The sequence below is a fragment of the Colius striatus genome, chromosome 17 (assembly GCF_028858725.1).
Source record: "Colius striatus isolate bColStr4 chromosome 17, bColStr4.1.hap1, whole genome shotgun sequence".
NCBI lineage: Eukaryota > Metazoa > Chordata > Aves > Coliiformes > Coliidae > Colius > Colius striatus.
In genome coordinates, this window is record NC_084775.1 from 13311797 (window position 1) to 13331522 (window position 19726).

Below are 19726 nucleotides of genomic sequence, written 5' to 3' on the forward strand. Positions count from 1 at the left end.
CGCTTGCAAAAGCCAGAGTGGGGCCTTTGCAATCATCTCTAAAGTTCTTTATACACAGAAAAATACCTGAAGATTATTTTCTCAAGTAACATCCTAACCATCAGCTAATGTGAGATCTGTCAACAGCCAAGAGCAGAATCCACAGTCTGTGTAAACCAACATAGTCCTTCAGCAGTTTCTCTAGCTGCTAGCTCTTACAGCAACTCAGATCCACAACAATCTTTCTCTCTGAAAGATCCTGTAGCTGTTGCTACATAAAGCTATGTATTCATCTATAAATATGTACTTTACCTTTTAAAAAGAACTCCAGTTCTGCTTGAGTAACTCTGCCATTAGCTTGTTCTATCCTGACAGTCATATTGAAGGAGAACAGCAGCTTGTGCTTCTCCAACAAGCCTACAAGGAAAGGACAATGTTTTCAAATGTCAGCTGCTAAAACTTGTGGAACTGGAGCAATCTGTAAACCCACATCCTGTGTCTGACCAAACATGGGGCTTTGGATCAGGCTTACAGCATCTGTGAGCTACACCCAGGGATGTGAGATCCACAGCTCTCATTTACCACTTGTCTCTTGTGTAAAGACAAGTGTTTCTTGCAAAGTGACATTGGTACCCGCATCGATTCATGAAACAGAAACAGCAGGGAGTAAAGTGTGGACTGGGACCAATGCTGAGAGGTGAACATTAGTGCATTCATTGTTTGGTAAGTCCCCTCTGTAATGTGGTGCAGCTCAAGGCAGAGCTTTTAAAGAGCACCCACACACCACAGCATCAGCCCATCACTAATTCCCACCAACCTGTGCAGACGTATTTGTAGGTGTTGAAAGTCAGCGTGTTCATGATGTTCTTTAACCTCTTCTGAAGTATGGGGCTGGGTATGGATTTCCGAAGGGAGAAGCTAAAAACCTCTAAGAAGGAGACCAGTGAGTACTGGTACATGATGTTGACATGTGCCATTTCCGACAGAACAGAGAATAAAATGGCCCCCCTCCTGGCAGCTGGTCTGTAGCCGTCTCGGAGATGATCAATATCCACCGCTGTGGTCTCAGCCAGATCCAGTTTTTCAATCACCTGACCACATGTGATTTGACACACACATAATTACTGCACTGATCATGAGCATCTATGTTAGATCACCAAAAGCAGAGCTGTTCAGTGCCTGCCTCTCTGTGTTGACTATTCAGGGAATCTGGGCAAGAAACCCTAAGGACATGGTATGAATTGTAAAAAAACCCTCAGAAGTTGGACAAACTTAATCTCAGTCTGTGTGTTTATGAAAAGTAAAGCAAAGATTTACACAGAAACAGTGTGGGAAAGGCCCTCTGGGGATCTTCTGTTCAACTTTCTGCCCAAAGCTGTACTAGATCAGGTCAGCTGTAGCTTTACATCCTGAAAACCTCCAAAGATGGAGTCTCTGTGTGCCCTTTAAGTAACAGATACCTGAATTTTGCATTTCAGATCTGATACAAGCCAATGGTTGCTTCAGAGCTGAAGGAAATACATCATAAGCTCTTTGCTTTAGAAGTGTAAACAATCATTACTTTGGTCCTGATAAGGACTTTCCTGAAGACAGCATTTGGTTCTCTGATGCAATAAAATAATGCCCAATGCTGAAAGATGCAACATAAAAACCCTCACCATTTCCTTTCAAACTAGTGCCTAGCTTCAAGGGTGAAAGCTGAAGCACAATGAAAAAGGAAAGATGTTCTACTAGTACATCATCCAAAAATCCCAGAGCTGGTACCTCAGTAGTCCTGGATTTTGTCTCTTCCAGGGTTTGCACCAAGTCCAAGTTGTCCAACATGTTCCCTGTGGAAGATGTCAGCTCCCGAAGGAGAGAGTCTTCCAGATCCTTCAGCAAGTTTTTGTTGTCACTTGTCTCTTGGATGAGATGTTGCCTCTGTTCTTCCAGTTCTCTTCTTTCAAAGCCCATAATGACACTGAGCAACTGATCCTCCAGGCCCTTCAGTGTAACTGCACACACAACACATGTACACTGATTGATTTTCTTCAGACACGAGAAGAGCTTGTACACAACTTCTGTCATCTCATTCATCTCATAGAACTCTGATTCTCAGTTCTACCAAAGCAAACTAACCCAACAGGGGTAAGAAGAGATATTTAGGAGGGAGGTGAAAAGGATTTCTGTTAAATCAGGTGCTAAATACAAAGGAGACTATGAGGTTTTTAGTTTCATTGCTGTGTCAGACAACCAGCCAGGCCCTAACCTTGCCCTACAGCATAACCACGAATTTGTTACTAAAGAGTCACTTTTCCTTACCTGTATAATTGATAACCATAGCTTTGTCAAACACAGAGGGAGGATACTTTGGGTTTGATAACTTGGTGTACAAGTACAGCCTAAAATTATTGTCGTAGTCAACCTCTTTGTCACCCAGGACAACGAAAGTTCGCCCCTGTGCAACTTGGATGTTCTTCTCCAAGACATTGTCTATCACAGGATCAATATACTCATCAACTCCATGCAACAAGAAAGGGTTTCCATACTTTATGGCCAGTTGTAATTGTTGAAGGAAGTCTGGGTCATTAAAGGAAGCCATCTGCAAGAGAATAACAGGAAGACATGAAAGAGAACTGAAACTCAAATTGCTGAATGTTATTACTTTACAATCATTTCCAGCACTAATGAAGTTTGCTCTTTGTTGCTTTTTGTCTTTCCTCTCACACATGATACAAACTGCACTGGTATAAAACAGTGCAGCTGTGGGGTTTTTTCCCTGATTGATTAGTTGAGAATCATTTCCATTTGGAGAATTATTCTTCAAAGTTCCAACTGTGCCTCTGATTGTGTTAATTGTCCTACATGGAAACCCCATCCTGGAGCTGTGATTAAACACAATCTACACCAGCCTTTTGGTTACACTGTTTTTGCATCTACCAGGGCTTGCCATGATCCCAAACCAACCATCCAACCCAGAGAACTGAAGGTCATGTGAACAGTGACTCACTATTTTAGACACAATAGTCGTCATATCTGTCTACTAATTGGTTCCCCATTCAAGGTGACAGATACTTATGCAGCCTTAAAACAAGCAGTAAAGAGGTAGAATGATCCTTACCCTCAGGTTATTTTTTTCTTCTTTCTTCTTAATCCAGTGCAAGGCCTGTTGCTGTGGGTCAATACAGAGTGGGAAGCGGCTCCCATAGGTTGTCAGGATGCCATTCTGGATAGAGAGCTCATCTGGAGGCAGTCCCTGGGAAACCCACCTGGGAATGGAATGGATCAAAGACCAGGATGAAAACTTGATGGGAGAGCAGCACATTTGTCAGTAAAATGCTGCAATTCATTGAGCACACTCTTAGGCACACAGGAAAACATAGTGTGCAACAGTGATTGTGAGAACAGAACTCAGACTGACTCACTGAGTCATTTGTCACTATGCTACTTGAAACACTGACTTGCATTTGGTGAGTAATCCTGCAGTAGCTGGAATATGGGCTATCTGGGTGTGAGTTTCATTCCAAATTCATTGAAGAGACTCCTTTTGGACTACAGGAAGACACATTCTAGAGAACTCCTTTAAAAACACCCTTAAAAAGTATTTTATGTGTCTAAGGTATGATAACAACTTGTCTCCTTGCCTTCTTTAAGACATGAGAGTAAAATGGGCTGTCTCTGGTATGGCTGCACACCCCCACCCACAATACCAACTCAGATCCAGAATCCCATTTCATGATGTAGGCACCTGGGATTCTGGACTGGACGTACCTGCTAACCTCCACCTCAGTAGTCAGGAGGCTTTCTAACCGAAATGGCTGGCTGAGAGGAATCTCTCGTGAGAGGATATCTGTTTGCCACACTTGATAGATCATTTCGTTACGAAACTCCCAGTTGAATGCTCCCTCATAGCTCAGAAAGGCAGCACACAGTAGACAGTCTCCAAGCAATTTCACCTTTCGGATTTCATAGTCCTCCAATTCCTTTGTCCACCTGATAGAATTATAAGGGAACTCTAGGTCAGTCTGGACCAGGGAGATGGGGTTTATGGGCAGAACTTCCAGCTGCTGCTACTTTAGATGTAGGTTTAGACCCACAAGTTTATAATCAGTTGCTCTCTCCCTATTATGATGGCTGCAAACACTGTGTTCATCTGAACCTTTCTCCTTTTAATCTGAGTCACCTTGCTCTTACACATTAAAAATCATGTTCTTTTTCAAGATCTAATGGCTATCAGCTTAGAAGGGTTATTAGGTCTTCTCAGAAAGGAACTTCACAGGAAGTGACGTTTCCAAAAGTGTCTGGCTGGCGGATTTTATCCCTGGTGTTAAAAAAGTCCCTTTCTAAACATAGGCTTACCTCTTGTTTTCAGATCTCAAGCCAAAGATGAGCTTGTCAGCAGCATCTAATCTTCTCTGCATAATCTCTGCTTCTTCTTGTAACTGTTGCTTTTCTTTTATTGCCTCTTGGTATTTGTCCCCCAAAGCTTTAAGCTCACCCTGAATGGTAGTCAGCTCTGCATTTATCTTTTCCAGGTCCCGTTTACTTAAGTAATAGTTCCTCTCCAGCATGGCCACCTGGGTGACATTATGAAGGAAACATTAGAGTACCAGAGGAAAGAAGGGTTTTGGAGAGAAGTCTTTCAGTTCTCAGATTCCTTTTGGCTATTTCATATATCTCAGAGTGTCCTGCTAATAAACAGTGTAAGCCAAAATAACTGGCACCATTTCTCCCCCACCAGTCATCACCTCAAACACACACATCATGGTCTGATACTGCACCTCCAAAGCAGACCCATCTCCTAGAGTTTTGTACCCACAAGGAACATCAGAGCATATGAGCTGTCATCCCATAACAAAAGGGGAGCTTTGTATGCTTAATAACAACTTTATTAAGGCCTTAAAATTAGTCAGACTCATCATCTAGTGAATATACTTTCTCAGCTATCAGTTGTGTAGAATAATCTTTTCTTGAAGAAAGTTTCCCACCCCCATCTGTTGGACATTAGATTCCCTTTGCTAACAGGAACTTTCCAGTCATTCTAAAGAAAGTTACTCAAAAGGTCTGTACTTGAGGAGCAGGAGTGTTTTGTACTACTGAGCTCTACTCTGTCCAAATGCCACCTTTCAACATCTGTTCTCAGCAGGCAGCTACAAAGTGTGTTTTTCTAACCATGTTACCTTACAAAATTCCAACTGAACATGTTCCTTCTCTCTCCTTCAAGGACTGGCATGGCTGGGAACCCACATCCCAGCACATCACAATAAACACAGCAATCTGTAACTGAGTTCCTGCTTCACTTCTACTGCAATAGCTCTCCTAAACATCTCTTTTTAAGCACTTTCAAGTCAAGTATTATTTTTCTCATCAGGATCATGCTTCATCCTCCTCTGAGCTTGAATCCACACACTTTACCTTTTCTCTCTTGGGCTTGACTTGTTTAACTACATCACAGTAGCTCATCACTGCTTCAACAAACTTTAACATTCCCAGTCCTGCTCTGCTAACAAGTTCCATTTCTTTGAAAGTAGTATTAAGAGTCTTTAACAGACCTAAATGGGCAACACACAAAAATATTTCCAGTGAGTTGAAGGGCAGTGCAGAAATCATGAGAGAAATCCCCTTCCCTAGCAGCAGTATTGAGGAATGCTGTGACAGACAACATGACACAGTTGTCAGAATACTAAAGAGATTCTGACTTCAAGGTGAAGCTACTGGGCTGTCACAATACAAGCACAATCTTGCCAGTGGTTTCTCAAGTTCTTCCTCCATGAAGGGAGTGCATTCAGGAGTTGTTCAGCATGTCTGAGGATCATGGTTTGTTTTCTCTGCAGCAGTCTGATACAATTTTGTTCAGAGCCAAATTCCCCTTATCATGGAGCTACTCTGGATTACACCCTCGTTAGCACGTGCAAAGTCTGGCCCATAAGCTTTAGACACAGTTTTCCTTCTTTCCCCTCTGTATATATCACATTTTAATTGCCACCACATAGATGAGGTCATAATTCCACTAAGTGGCTAAAAGCAGACAGCAGGTCTGCTCAGCAGTCCTGCTTGTTTCTTGCCTGTGTAAGTAAGAACAAACTGATGTAACACATGTCTCTGAACACTGAACGTTGATCCCAACAGCACATCTGCAGCATTGCAGACAGTGCTGTCCTTTTGCACAAGGTGAATCCCACCCTCCTAAACAACACTGGAAGGATTGCTGCTGACATGGCTAATCACATTAGCAGGAGCCTCCATTCATTCCAAGGCTACAGATCAGCAATTTACCTCGGATGGATTTCACTTGGCTCTGGGTAATTCTATCAAAATCTGTCTCCATCACGGATCGCAGGAAGTTTGCCTCAGACATCATTGCTCTGGCTGTCTTCCAGTTTAATTCCTTGTAGCCTCTCATTATGAGAACACACTGCAAAACAGCCTCCACTTGCTTAGGGGGTTTTGCAAAGGATCTAGACAGTGGGGCAGAAAAAGGAGACAAAGAATATGGTGTACTTCCTGTTAAAAGAGTCGTTGCACTACATCCAGAGCTAGTGAGGAAGACATCTTCAAGTGAAAAAGATAACCCAGGCCAGGGAAGAAATTGTTAACTACTCAAAAGCTTAAAATCAATTCTTGTATTCAGACAATCTGATCAATGAAATGCTAAAAGATTTCAACAGTGAAAGGCCTAAAATCTTGAGCTAGGATGTTCTCCCCTGGGGCAGTGAAGCAGCTGTCCATTGGGAGAGGCAGTTGAGGAGGAATCCAGACATCTAAGAGAGGAGGGAAACTGAACCAGTGTGGCAGGGAAGGGCTTGCTGTTCTGGGGAGAGCCAAGGACTGAATGTGCTTTTATATCTACCCCCAAATACAAGATGTATTATCAAAACATGGGGAGAAGTTAATTCAGCAGAGAAATACATTTTCATGCTATCAAAGCACCCAGGAAAAATAACTGGTATGTGTTCCTGTTCACACAGGATAAAAACAGAGGAGGAATGGAGGGGTTTGGACAGCCACTGCTCAGGCAAATACCATTGCAATTTCTAGTGCATCAGATGCAGGGTAGAGAAATATGGGGAAGACATGAAACACAGGACTGGAAGAACAGGCTTGAGAGGAAGTCCTGGGCTAGGAATCAGGGGGTGCTGTGGTGACCTCTGCACCTGGGCAGCTGATGTGCTGACTTTCACCCATACACATGCAGGTGAGAAAGGTGAGGCTGAGGCTCAGACCCTGCAAACGAGGGTCTCTCTGAACTTTCAAGTGTTTATGCTCCTGTACACCAAATGAGTCACCTGATCTCAGAGACATCAGTCTTCTTGAGCGTCTGAAGCTCCAGTTTGGCTGCTTCTAAAACAGGCATAACTTCATCCAAAGCTGTCTCAGCAGCTGCTTTCTCCATAGCAATCACCTCATTCTGTTCCTGTAGCTCCATAGCTTTTTCTTCAGCCAGTTTTTTCTTCTCCTCAGCTAGGAATTGGAAAGGCAGGACCATAAATGGATTATTCAAACAGACCACATACTCATATAGGTTTGCTCTTGGCTGAAAATCAGAACTGACCATCAACTCAGTACTTTTTTGTTGCCAGCTCACCAATGTTTACAGTTCCATCACCAGGTTAGGAACACTTGATCATGTTCCACACTACAGCATACATAATCTCTTGTCTTCCCATGCTTCCCTCTGCCTTTTCTCTAAAAGTACTTTTCTGAATCAGAAAGTCTCTTTCTTGCTAATGCCTTTTTCTCACATTACAGCCTACACCTTAGAAAGGGAAGACAAGGGCAGGCAAGCAAAGGATTGAGTTGTGTAAAGTATTTTAGGCCAAATAGAGAGTAAGGATGGCACTGTGGGCAAGAGAAGGGACCTGCTCTTCCAGCATGACATTAGACCAGCACAGACAGAACAAGAAGGTTACCTTTAGGACAAGATGGAGCTCTTAGAGAGCCTTTCAGCCCAACCTGGCACAACTGTGGGAGCCTTGCTTAGCCTGTGGGACATTTCAGTAGTTGTAAACTACCTACCCACTTCTGTGTTTGCTGAAATCTCTTGTAACAAAGCCTCACAAGCAGCAGATTTTTCTGCTACCACAATCTTTTGCTCAGCAAGCTTCTTGTTCATCTCAACCAGCTGTATACTAGCTTCCTTCAGTTTATCTAAGCCCCTTTCCAGCCGTTTACATTGTGCTAGGTAGAAAAAAACAGGAGAGAAATGTTAGTGATTCATTGATCATGTACTGTCTCAGAGCAGTCTCACAGAAGGGAAGGATGCTTCTAGGCACACTTTGCAGCAAGGCAACCTCAGTTCTGAAAGGAAAATGACCCTTAGAGACGTTGCCTTTCCTGAGCCTCCCACCCAAGATGATGTTCATGTCTGTCACTCAAACTACCAGAGAGTAGCCCTGTGCCACAAGTTGCTTTCCATATTACCCTGTCTGTGTTTTATCCTCTTCACATATTTCAGGGCCTACTGAAGGATGAATAGGAATTGCTGCTTGAGGAAGAATGTCAAACCTTGAGTGAGGCTGAGCTGGTATGAGATTTAATCAGCCTCTTCCCCAAGGAGTGTCTGCTTTAGAGATTCTGGCTTAGGTTCAAGCACAAAATAATTGGACAGTTTCAGAGTCTGAACGTTCATATGCAGCCAGGATATTGGTCCAATGTCAAAGCCAGAGGCCAGCACAGCCCTGGAGATAGTACTGCTAAAATGAGCATAATGTGGGGAATATTTGGGATTCTTCCCACACATTTATGTCCTTTGTTAAATATTTAAGTCATCCCCACAGCCTCACCTAAAATGAACTCATGTTTTTCATTCAACAGTTTGGAGTAAGTATGGATAAAATCAAGGTAGTTCTTTGGTGTGACATAGTTTCTGTATCTTGCTTTTTGCAGAAGTCTCTTGCTGAAATCCCCTACAGACTCATGCACCATGACCATGTGCTCAATCACTGACCTGGAGCTCTTCAATGGGACGTGTGTGTTAGTGCCTAAAATTGAGCAGAAGAAAGAAAAAAAAAATCAAAGTTTTGGAGTTTAAGAACATGTCAATTCTGCTTTAGGTACATTTAAGCCAGACACAAAAGCAGTTTGCTTTCTGAGGCAGAAAGACCAAGGCAGAGCCAGAAGTCAACCTGGGCCTGGGCAAGCAGATCATATTGTCTGCAGAGCTGGGAACTTTCATTTTAGCAATTTTTGAAATCTATTTGAGTAGGAAACTTCCATCCAAACCTTTTTGAACTGGGATTTTGCATCATCCATTTAGACTCAGGCTAACAAACACAATGGGAAATCAGATTATGAAATCTACAAGAACTGCAAAGTAAAGAATACATCTCTTCTGCAATCCCAAGGGTTAATGTGTTAAAACCTGACATCTTACATACCAATCAGTGATTGTGCAACTGCATACAAGGCCTGGGGGGGCCAGGGCAAGAACCAGTCAATACCAGTGTTGTTGACAAGACCTTAAAATAAAAGGACAGAGTTATCTGAAAAATTCCTTTGTAAAACTAAGCCCTAATCTGCCAGGTAACCCCGTGCTTAACTTGATTTGCATCAAGAATCTACAGGCTCTATCTTTATCCCTCTGTATCCCTCTCAACTTGTCATTTTTTGGCTTTACATACACAAATCTTTGTCCTAATTTCATAATCATTTAACACCACACATTCTTCTGTAAACTACAGAAGAGAGGCTGCAGATATAGGCTGCCTATTTCCAGTTCACCGAGGAAGACTAATTGATTTCTAGCTGTTCAGCTGGAAAATGAACTGATCTGGTAAATGCTAATCAATAATACTCCCTGATATGTGGTAATTAACTGGAAAAAGCCATGCACTGCAAATCCTTAATCATGAAACCTGCTCTGCTTAGCTTTAGCTGCCTGACGTCTCTGAGTAGACACTGGGGATCTTCTCTTGCCTGCAAACCTGGTTTTCACAGGGAAGGGAATAAGCAGTGTGAACAATTGATACCTGGGAAATTTCTGCACCACATTCTCAGGCTGTCCCCAACTGGGGACATTCCCAGGACAATGTGAAGGTTGTTTGCACATCTGTTTACAAAATATTGCCAGACACTCTCTTTAGTTGGGTTCACACCAGCTTCAGTAGCTTCATCTCCAATCTGACTTAGTATGGCATTTTTTTTATCATCTGGAAAAAGAGTTGGCACCATTCCTGTAACATAAGGACACAAGAGTGCTAGTGAGAACAACCAGAAAGAGAAAACCATATGGCTAGGGACAGGGCAGATGAGAAATCAGTCACAAATTTTAAACCTAGTTCTGCAAAAATGATTCTGGGTAGTTTGGAATGAACCTATAAATCTCTCTGTGCTTTTCCTCCTCCCTCCAGCCCCCATGGAAAACAGAGAGGCAGTACTTAGGATGATGCAAGGAAATTTAGAGCAATAATTAATTCCTTTTTTGTGCAGGCTTCAGCAATATACACAGAATGTCACAAGAACATAAAGTGCTTGTGTCTCTGCAATGTAAATCTTCATTAGTGTCCACAAACCACCAGTTCACATTTTGATGGTTTCAATCACATGGCAAATGTTGCACAAATTACCTAATGACAGATATAAGCAGACCAGGAACAGGGAAAAGGAGACAAAGGCTTAAGATGTACCACATCTGTTTTCAAATCAGATTGTGTAGGAACCTCTATAGAGAGGGTAGTCACACAGTGCCAGCTGCTGCTGCTTTTCATCTGCTGCATACACTGAAAGGTACTAAACTACATTTTAGGAGAGATAGAGATAGAGATAGAGATAGAGATAGAGATAGAGATAGAGATAGAGATAGAGACAAGCAGTGGCTGCAGTTCAGGTAAATGCCATACAAAAGGCAGTGGTACAGAAGGTGGGTGTGTGGCCATGTGCAGCTGAAGTCTAAGAAGGAATCTGAGACTCCTGCATGATAATCAGTATGAATTAACCCTATAGCCTTCCCAGACACATACAAATGGCTGTAAAAAGAGGCCAAAAAGCCATTATTAGAGCCAAGATAATTTCAGATAGTACTGAAAGGTTTAAAACAGCAGAGGACACAGGGTGAAACACTAGTAGGTGGATCAAGGGTACATTTGAGATTATGAGCCACAGCTAGATACTGATTGGGAGTAACTGAGGCTGTGTGTACCACCTGAAGTTAACATGTTGTTGATGAGTTCCAGGAAACTCTCCTCTGCTACGTGGGTGTCTGTAAACAAGAATACCATTGACTTGTTCTCAATACCCAGCTTGTTGTACAGTTTTTTCAAATCCTCTCGGAAATGATTTTCTCCATATCCTCGACTCAAGATGATCTCAAACACCTGAGGATGCAAACACCCACTGAGGAGACACACAGGGACCCAAGACACAGTGATAACTGATCCATTAGGCTGGATCAAGGGTTCTGGTATCAGTAAATGTAGGTATCCAAAAAATGACACGCTAGTTTCTTGTTAGATGTGACATTTGTACCACCCCACAGGACTGCATTTGCAAATTTGCTTTGTGTTCATCCTCTTTTGTTGTTCTCTTCCAAGCCTCTGCAAGAGACTGCAAGTACCTCTGAGAGAGGAATATTTCCTATCTGAGATACTACAGTATTGATCACAACACGGTTCCTCAAGCAGCACCAGGCAGCTGTGGTAATACAGATATGTGACCAAAGCAGTAGTTCAGGACTGTTAGTTGTTCACAGCCAAAACCCTCCTTGTTTTCTATCCCTAGTGCCAAAACCCAGACTCAGGCACTGACAGCTTCCTGCCCAGATTACCCACAGTCATCATCTGAGACCTCTTGGCAATTACCTCACCCTGTTTTTCTCTCCACAAGGAAGAGACACCGGTCTGATCTTCTCTTGACCAACTGGCTTCCATTGCTCCACCAGTTCAATCCTGACGACAACACTCTTTCCCTGTCCTCTTTCACTGCAAAGATGGAGGGTCACTAACCTCACATCCAGCTGTATAGGCAGCCAGTCTGGTCAGGGACTGCTTTCCTGAGCCTCCTGCCCCTATGAGCAGAGCATGCCCACGATCCATCCGTATGATGCGATGTACATGGATTAAGTGCTCCAAAGCATCATCAAAAAGAACCAGATTCACTTTCCTATTAACTTCATTATATACCTCCAAAATCTCCTGCAGAGAAAGGTGGGCAGAATATTACTAGGAGAGCAATGAAACAATAACAACAATAAAATAACAACCCACTTAGTAGCATTATTCCTTTCCCCTTCTTCAGGGAAACTGAAACTATAGGAAAACATTGCTGGCTCTGTAGCTGATCCTCAGTTTCCATTACTGCAGACCCCAAATGGGTAATCTGCACATAAAATCCTGTGTGCACACAGAAAGAGAACAGATGTCCCAGCTTGAGGCAAGCTCCTGCCCATTTCTCAGGCACAGAGACAGAATCAGGCACAGCTCCAAGCTGATGCACGCTACCTGAAAGAGAACTTTTGCTGCATCATAGTCTTGAATATCCTCATAAACACGACGTTCTCCTTCCCTCAGTGCCATTCTGAAATCTCCAAAAAGGACAGGATCTCTCATGGCTTTCTGCAAGTTATCTCCAAAATTCTCTTCAATCAGGTGTTTTATATGACCTTGTACCTTCAAGGGTATTAAAGGAGTCAGGCAACACAACAAAGCAGATGATTCTGAATTCAGTAACACTTAGAAGGGTGATGATGTAGATGCTTCCTCATATACTGACTGATATCAAAGAGACACTTATGTAACTAGAAGAACCAAAGATCACATCCTCCTCTTGCTATAGAACCCACTTCTATGTATAATCTAAAATGATCTCATAGGCAGTTCCAGAGCCATTCAAGCCAATGGACTGCAGAAGTTTAAAACAGAAAAGAATAAACCTGTTATAAAAAATACCATCTCATATATTGGTGTAAATATTATACAGGAAGGTAAACACCATCTTTCTAGGCATTCCTGGATGTCGTGCCACCAAGATTTCTCACAAATGTTGTAAGTCTGAATGAAAATACAAATATAGAAAAGTTGTCACATAATTATTGGGACTTGTGAAAACTGAGGTTGAAACATCTCTTTGTACATTAGAGGTGAAAGTGTTAAGAAGAAAAATCTGAAGCCATCTTTATCTACTTTTCACTAAGGAAGTTGCTTAGATGTAAGTAAAAGCTACACCAATTCCCCCTCTAATTCTCAAGGCATAAAACTGGCAACATTTTCTGTTGTGTTTTAAGATACCATTTGGAGCATTTTCCACTTTGCTGAACAGCCAAAACCGAAGCCATTGTTTAAGGACTCAGCTTTTATCCTTCTTTTTCCTACTTGATTGTACAGCCACATTCTGACACAATCCTTCCTAAAAGAAAGTACTGACTTGAAGTGATTTCCTGAGTTTTCTTCTTCACTGTTCTCACAATGTGTCAACTGGGCCTCTGCTAACCAGGTGAACCAGGCAAGTAAACCAAGCATTACTTCCCATTCCTTTAGCAGATCTGCTCACTCAGTCTGTCCTAGTCACTTTGTTTTAGAAAAGAAAACTCCATGGGCCAGGTTTCAGATTAATGGACCAAAAGAGTGGCTAGACAAGAGTGCAGTGCAACTGTCAGATCTGAATGCAACAGTTGGTAGTCTTGCTGTTGCAAATTAGTTGCCATAGTAATAGTCAGTGACTACTAAAAATTGAAAGACATTACTCACCAATGCTTTGTCTGCTTCATTAATCAGCCTGTCATGGAAAACCCTGAGGCACTCATTTCTCCAAACTCTCACCATCTGGGCCACTGTTTGAAACCTACATTAAAATTGAAATATCAGAGTGCACCAAATGAGCTGACACGATTCCTAAAGCCATATGGTTAGTAACACTGACCAAAGCCTGGAGGGACCTTTCGTTTTAACTCTTTTTGAGTTTGTTCTTTCATAAGGGCAAATAATTAATTTGCTTCTATTTTTACCTCTGGATATCTTACAAAAGACTGATGCATCAGTGTTTGTTGTCAAGAGTACCATCACAATTTAGGATGTTCCTGAACATTTTCTCATTGTGGTGACAGTTTAATGAAAAGTGACCAAATGGGACTGATTTCACATACCAAATTATCACATCTTCACCCAGATTCATCCAATATCAATAGATGTAGGGTCAGTGAAGATGATTTTTATTCTTACCTCTCTGGAGTTGTAAGAGTAAGTCCATGATAGACCCTGGAAAGATCCCTCAGGTTAAAAATGTAATGGAATCTGGAGGGAGTAGGGGGTAGGTCACAAACAATCATTTTATAAAGCTCCAAAGTACATGCAGTGATCTTGTCAGAGATGGCTGATACAGACTCATTAAACATCTGCAAACATGTGAAAGAAAAGGGGTTTTCATGAGACTGCCCAGAGAGAACTCAATGCTATTAAACATATTCAGCTTTCCAGCTTCTAGGTTAATCTGCTTTAGCAGGGGGTTGGACTAGATGATCTCTAAAGTTCCCTTCCAGCCTCTACCATTCTGTGATTCTGTAATCTGTGATTCTCTAATTTTAACCCTGTTTGGTGTATTTCAAATAACTAAGAACAGATACTTTCAGAACTTTTTCTTCCTCTGGTACAAGGAAGATGAACATGTAGCACATTCCTGCTCATTCCTGAGCATGCACAGTGCTGCAGTTAACATCAAACTCCAGGACTGGAATTTCCACAGCACTTGCATAGCAGAACAAGAAAGAACTGCTCTTTTCTTATATGATGTTGCAGGTTACTTGCTAGGAATGCAGTCTACTGTGTTATATTACATCTTCCACTGTCATTCAGGAAAGAGTTTGCTGAACTTTGTGTATTTGGTGACAGGAACCATAAGCAAGTTGCTCACGGGTTTCAACCTGTGGAAAGCACTAGGTTTATAAAATTATCTGCTGGCCTGAGTGCTTACATATTACTTGAGAATTTATCAAAACTGTGTAAATCTGTCTCTTGAGAAAGAGGACAGAAAGGGACAGGTTTGCATGAGGTTCTACATAAGAAGAAAGTCTGGTAACAGAAGATTTCAGATCTTGCAATAACAGAAATAAATGTCTATTTTAAAATGATAAACCTCTTGAGCACTCCTTTAAAAACAGTGAAATTACCATGGTGTGTCCTTTCAGGATGGAGCTATAGATCAAATACAGTGATTGCTCAGAAGGAAAAGGTATGTTAAAAACACTGCAGAGGGAGATGAATCGAGGGTCAACTTCATTCCGACCTCCTCCAGCTTTCCCCATGGCAGCAATAAAAATCAGGTCTTGAAGAAGTTTACAGTTCATCTCCTTTCCACGGTTGTACAGGAAACCTTTCTCTAGCAGTAGCTTCAACAGGGCAATGGGTTGCTGTGTGCCATGCTCATCAACCTTTATCACAAAGAAGAGTCAGGATTTTTAGAGCACAGTACATTAGCATGCCACTTACTGCTGTAAGTGTGGAATTATTGTGCTCCATACTCAGAAGAACATTCCAAAGTCAAAGTGACACTTTGTAAAGCACTAAAACTAACTGTGAGCAGTCACCCCAATGTCTCCATGGGAAAAATGTCTCTTCTCTGAGATGAACTGAATGCACACATACTCTTTTGCCTCACTTATAAAGAGAAAAGGATGGTTTCTGCAATACACAATCTGCAGCCAATATCAGGCCACAGAAATGTGATTTTAAGGACATAAATTTATGATCTAACAGCATCTCTATCATATATAGGACAAGTATTGTAACAGACAAAAACATCCCCTACTACACACAAGCCCAACTCTTCTGAAGATCCTAAACTGAAATCCAGTTTAACACTTGCCATGTGTCTCCTTGACTTGTGAATTCACTGGATCTGTGTATAAAGGGACCACGTCATTGCCACTCCAAATGTTTCTATACTACCTTGTAAACTGCTGGCAGCTTACCTTTGGCATATTCATATCATCCAGGAAAACAATAAGCTGTTTTCCCTTGGGAGGGCCATAAATGTCTTTAGTTCGTTTCTCCACATTTGTCTCTAGATTTTTCTGAATATCCATTGATGTTGTATGAGAAGAGAAGTTAATTACCAGCAGCAGCTGCAAAGGAAAGGCATAAGAATGAATTTTACCTGTTCTTTTTTAAACTAAAGCATTCAGAAAGGATTCTTTATATTAGAGTGTCAGATACACAGGAAACACTGATGCACTTATTCACTTGACCTAGAGATGAAAGTAATCCTATTGTTAGCACTTCAATAATATATATATTTACTCTATAAAACTGAATCTGCACATGGTAGAATGGAACAAAACATCTTTGATCCTGCAGGATTCTCAGATCATTGACATACTTTGGGTCTGGAGCTTGCAGTCGCTTTACCAAAGTGAATAATGCTCCTCACAGACTCAGGCTTCACAATACAAATTTAACACAAAGGACAGAGAATGCAAATGCAGCTTTAGAAATGATGCAAAATGCCTCATACATACATTAAGGTCTTTGTTCAGATTGTTTAGGAAGTTTTGTGTAGTTGCTGTTTTAAATGTGCCCGATTCACCTACAAGGACAACTGGGCGCTTCACTGTTACCATCTGTTCTAGTAACCACATGGTGCGTGTTGTATCCACTGTGGGCACTGAAAAACATCATGCACATGACAGCAGGTTAAATTAAAATGCAGTACAGCTGGGGGATTTATATTTATAGGATGATGCTGGATCAGGTTCTCAAGGTATTAACATGCAGTTACACAAAGATATAATCTAAAATATCAACAAGCTAACAATATTGAAAGAGAATTCTAACTGCTCAGCTGTCTCTTTTCTGCTTTTACCATTGGGATCTTTTCTCCTGGAGATAACTTCTTTTTTACTATATCTCCCATTTAGGAGGGTCATGGACTGGTTATGCTCCATTTAATGCTCATTTGAAGGACAGTGTCAGGATTTGGATCAGAAGCATTTTCACAGAACACTACAGAGCTTCATTCTTTCTACATGAACAGCCTTCCATTAGGAGCAACTTTAGAGATCACTTAATTATCTTGTCAGTGAGGTTAACCTGTGCTTGCTGAAGTATTACTCTAAAGTAACCTGCATTCATTTGTCTTTAACTATGAAAAGCACCCACTCCCATTAAGAGTGCTTGAATTAACAACCAGTAATAGCCTTAAGAATGTAATTTTTATCTACTGAGTGCTTGAACCATGGAACTGATGTTTTTTCTAGAGCCTCTGGTAGTGCAGACTGTGGATATTCTGCTTTTCTGGCTTGTAAAAGATATTGGTAGCTCCTAATAAGCCTTATTAACCAAAATGAGCTTTTCATCCTTTGCTTTACTACACAGTAAATATCAATTCTATTCCTGCTAAACTACTATGACAAGAACTTAAAGATATTTATTTGTGTCATCACAAAAACTAACCTGACTTTTGGTACAGAAATATGTCTTATGTTAAGTGCCCCATGCTCAGTGGAGGCACATTGTAAACTACAGGCATAGCATCACTGTATTTTATCTTACACTCACCTAGAATGTCAAGAAATTTCACTTGAGGCTTATGAATATATTCTGGAACAAGTTTCATCCAAGGTACCCACTTTTTTTGAACTCCATCAAAATGAAAGTCATACAAAGTTGGCAGTTGACCTGCAAAGCATTAAGCAACTGGAAGTTTTCTAGGACACTGAAATATTTCATAAGAAAATCATTTGATTGAGATGAAAGCAAAGGGTAAGATTCTGCACCAAAGTGGGTAACACTGTGTTCTGTTTACTTGTCATTTAACTCAGTGAGAAATCAACCAAAATTCTCCTAGTCCAGCATTTGGACCACATTATCACTTTTTAAGCACCTTCCACTGGCTTTCCTTTCACATGTTCCATTTATCTGTTTATCTATACACATATCCCCCTTATCTATTATCTATTTATCTCTGCATCTTGACATAGAAAGGTACAGTTCTGTGAGGACAGACAAATAGCTGAGTTATCTAACATCAGCATCTCTACGTGGTTTTCAGTGATAATCCTTCAGAGAGTCTATTTTGCAGCCAAAGTAGCTGGCTGGAAGGAAGAATGATGTTCTGTCATCATAGAAACTAAACTTTTCTAATATAACTAATGGGATTGAAACTAAATTGTGACAAGATTCTACCTGGCAGCTCCCCTGGCTTAGCCAGGATGTTGTCATCATGAACAGTAGACATAGAGGAAATGCGTTTAACTGTTGCATCAAATTTAATTCTCCCAGCATCAAGAAGAGCAGCACCCAAGGAGCAATACAAAGCTTCCAAGAAAAAGCACTCCAGAACATCAGGATCATCAGGCTGTACCACAAGGAGAGCTTCCAGCATCACAGTCAACTGCACCACCTGTTGTAACAAAAGACAAAAGTGTAAACAGAATTGCCATTGAGATCCATGAAAACTCTGAATGTGTTTTCAGCTGTTTGAGTGTTTCTGTCTCTTGGTGCACATCGCTAGCAAAGTGACATTTCAGTACAGACTCTACTGCTGCACATTCTCTGAGAGGTTTTTATTCTCTCCAGCATTCCATTTCTCTTTTAAGATAAACTTTTTCAACCTTTATTCTCTGTTCCTTACCATATTTACACCTGTTTGAGGAACAACAGTCTTCAGCCTCTCTCCACGTGTGCCATCCACGATTCCCTCTACAATCAGACCAATGAGGTAGGGCACATATTTTTGAAAGAGCCGATTCAATTCAGTTCTCTCTTTCTGAGGAACAAAAAGGACAATGATTCAGAACACAGAAATCTGACAAGGCCATTTTTGACAGCAGAACTTCCCATCAATATCTGATGACCAAGTATGATTGCTCAGATGAAGATGACACTGTTGTAGGGAGTGGGTTTTCAGCAGGTGAGGATCTGCATCCATCAGGTGCCAGCAACTACGTTGTCTTACTTCAGCTACCCATGGACTTGAATTTTTAAACTAAATGTAAGAAACAAGGACCTACATAATCTCACTGCTCACTCACTGGAGAGCAAGTAAACTGATTCTTGTTCCTCACTTACTTCTCAGAAACAAACAGAAGTTAGAAAAGCTAGCAACTCTCTTCAGCTCTCGCCTGCAGGCCTAGTGATTAGGTTTGTCATAAAAAAAAAGTCAGACTGCCTTTAGTTGTTTAGTTTTTTTTGCAGCTGTCTGTGGTTCAGTATTTAATACAGATATTCTCTAAACAAGTGTAGAAATTCCCACCTCATTTCCCCTTTCTTGGATCCACTTCTGCCAGCACGGCTCATATTGCAGATTCTTAGGATCTACAAAGACCATTGCACAACGGGATACTGTGGCAGGAGATGCATACTGTAAATCACCAACCTAGAAAATAATCATACAAGGTATTCACACACTTAAAGCACACCCACAGTTCATTGCTTTTCAGGTTTTGTATACCCTCTCTGTATCTAACCCTCCCCATCTATTCAGCAGCACAGTCCTTACTTACCTCAAACAACAAAGCACAATGTGGCTGGAGTTTAATCCGCTCCCCATTTGCCAAGGTCAATAACTTGTTGTCATCCATGACAGAATTCATGTTTTCAACCCAGACAGCATCCACATCTCCATCAAACAGAATGTACCTGTGGATACAGGAGCCAAAGAACACTGACCAGTCTCTGATTTTACTAATGTATTTCAGAATTCACGTGTGCCATCCCTGGTGCCAATGTCAGTCCAGGGTTTTAGAGCCTCCCATTCCGTTTCCATCCATCTCACTGAGGCTGGAAACTCACAGAAGACAGGAAAATCACTAAGCACTTTACTTATTTAGGTACCAAATATTTAA

At 41.3% G+C, this 19726-nt stretch overlaps 1 protein-coding gene across 1 annotated transcript in view; it reads right to left on the reverse strand.

Moving 5' to 3' along the window:
- Window positions 1-19726, reverse strand: part of DNAH10 (dynein axonemal heavy chain 10) — a 53216-nt gene that overhangs the window by 8047 nt on the left and 25443 nt on the right. Inside the window, exons 39-65 of the mRNA XM_062010337.1 lie at window positions 19385-19520; window positions 19135-19257; window positions 18514-18648; window positions 18066-18282; window positions 17439-17558; window positions 16400-16545; window positions 15854-16006; window positions 15053-15313; window positions 14109-14281; window positions 13638-13731; window positions 12393-12560; window positions 11898-12086; window positions 11099-11270; window positions 9927-10130; window positions 9336-9416; window positions 8742-8939; window positions 7975-8136; window positions 7245-7419; window positions 6235-6416; window positions 5374-5510; window positions 4318-4535; window positions 3730-3951; window positions 3080-3227; window positions 2281-2560; window positions 1744-1973; window positions 797-1070; window positions 292-396 (exon numbers count right to left, since the gene is read on the reverse strand). Coding sequence (XP_061866321.1) covers window positions 292-396; window positions 797-1070; window positions 1744-1973; window positions 2281-2560; window positions 3080-3227; window positions 3730-3951; window positions 4318-4535; window positions 5374-5510; window positions 6235-6416; window positions 7245-7419; window positions 7975-8136; window positions 8742-8939; window positions 9336-9416; window positions 9927-10130; window positions 11099-11270; window positions 11898-12086; window positions 12393-12560; window positions 13638-13731; window positions 14109-14281; window positions 15053-15313; window positions 15854-16006; window positions 16400-16545; window positions 17439-17558; window positions 18066-18282; window positions 18514-18648; window positions 19135-19257; window positions 19385-19520 — 4703 coding nt within the window. The remainder of the gene's footprint in view (window positions 1-291; window positions 397-796; window positions 1071-1743; window positions 1974-2280; window positions 2561-3079; window positions 3228-3729; window positions 3952-4317; window positions 4536-5373; window positions 5511-6234; window positions 6417-7244; window positions 7420-7974; window positions 8137-8741; window positions 8940-9335; window positions 9417-9926; window positions 10131-11098; window positions 11271-11897; window positions 12087-12392; window positions 12561-13637; window positions 13732-14108; window positions 14282-15052; window positions 15314-15853; window positions 16007-16399; window positions 16546-17438; window positions 17559-18065; window positions 18283-18513; window positions 18649-19134; window positions 19258-19384; window positions 19521-19726) is intronic.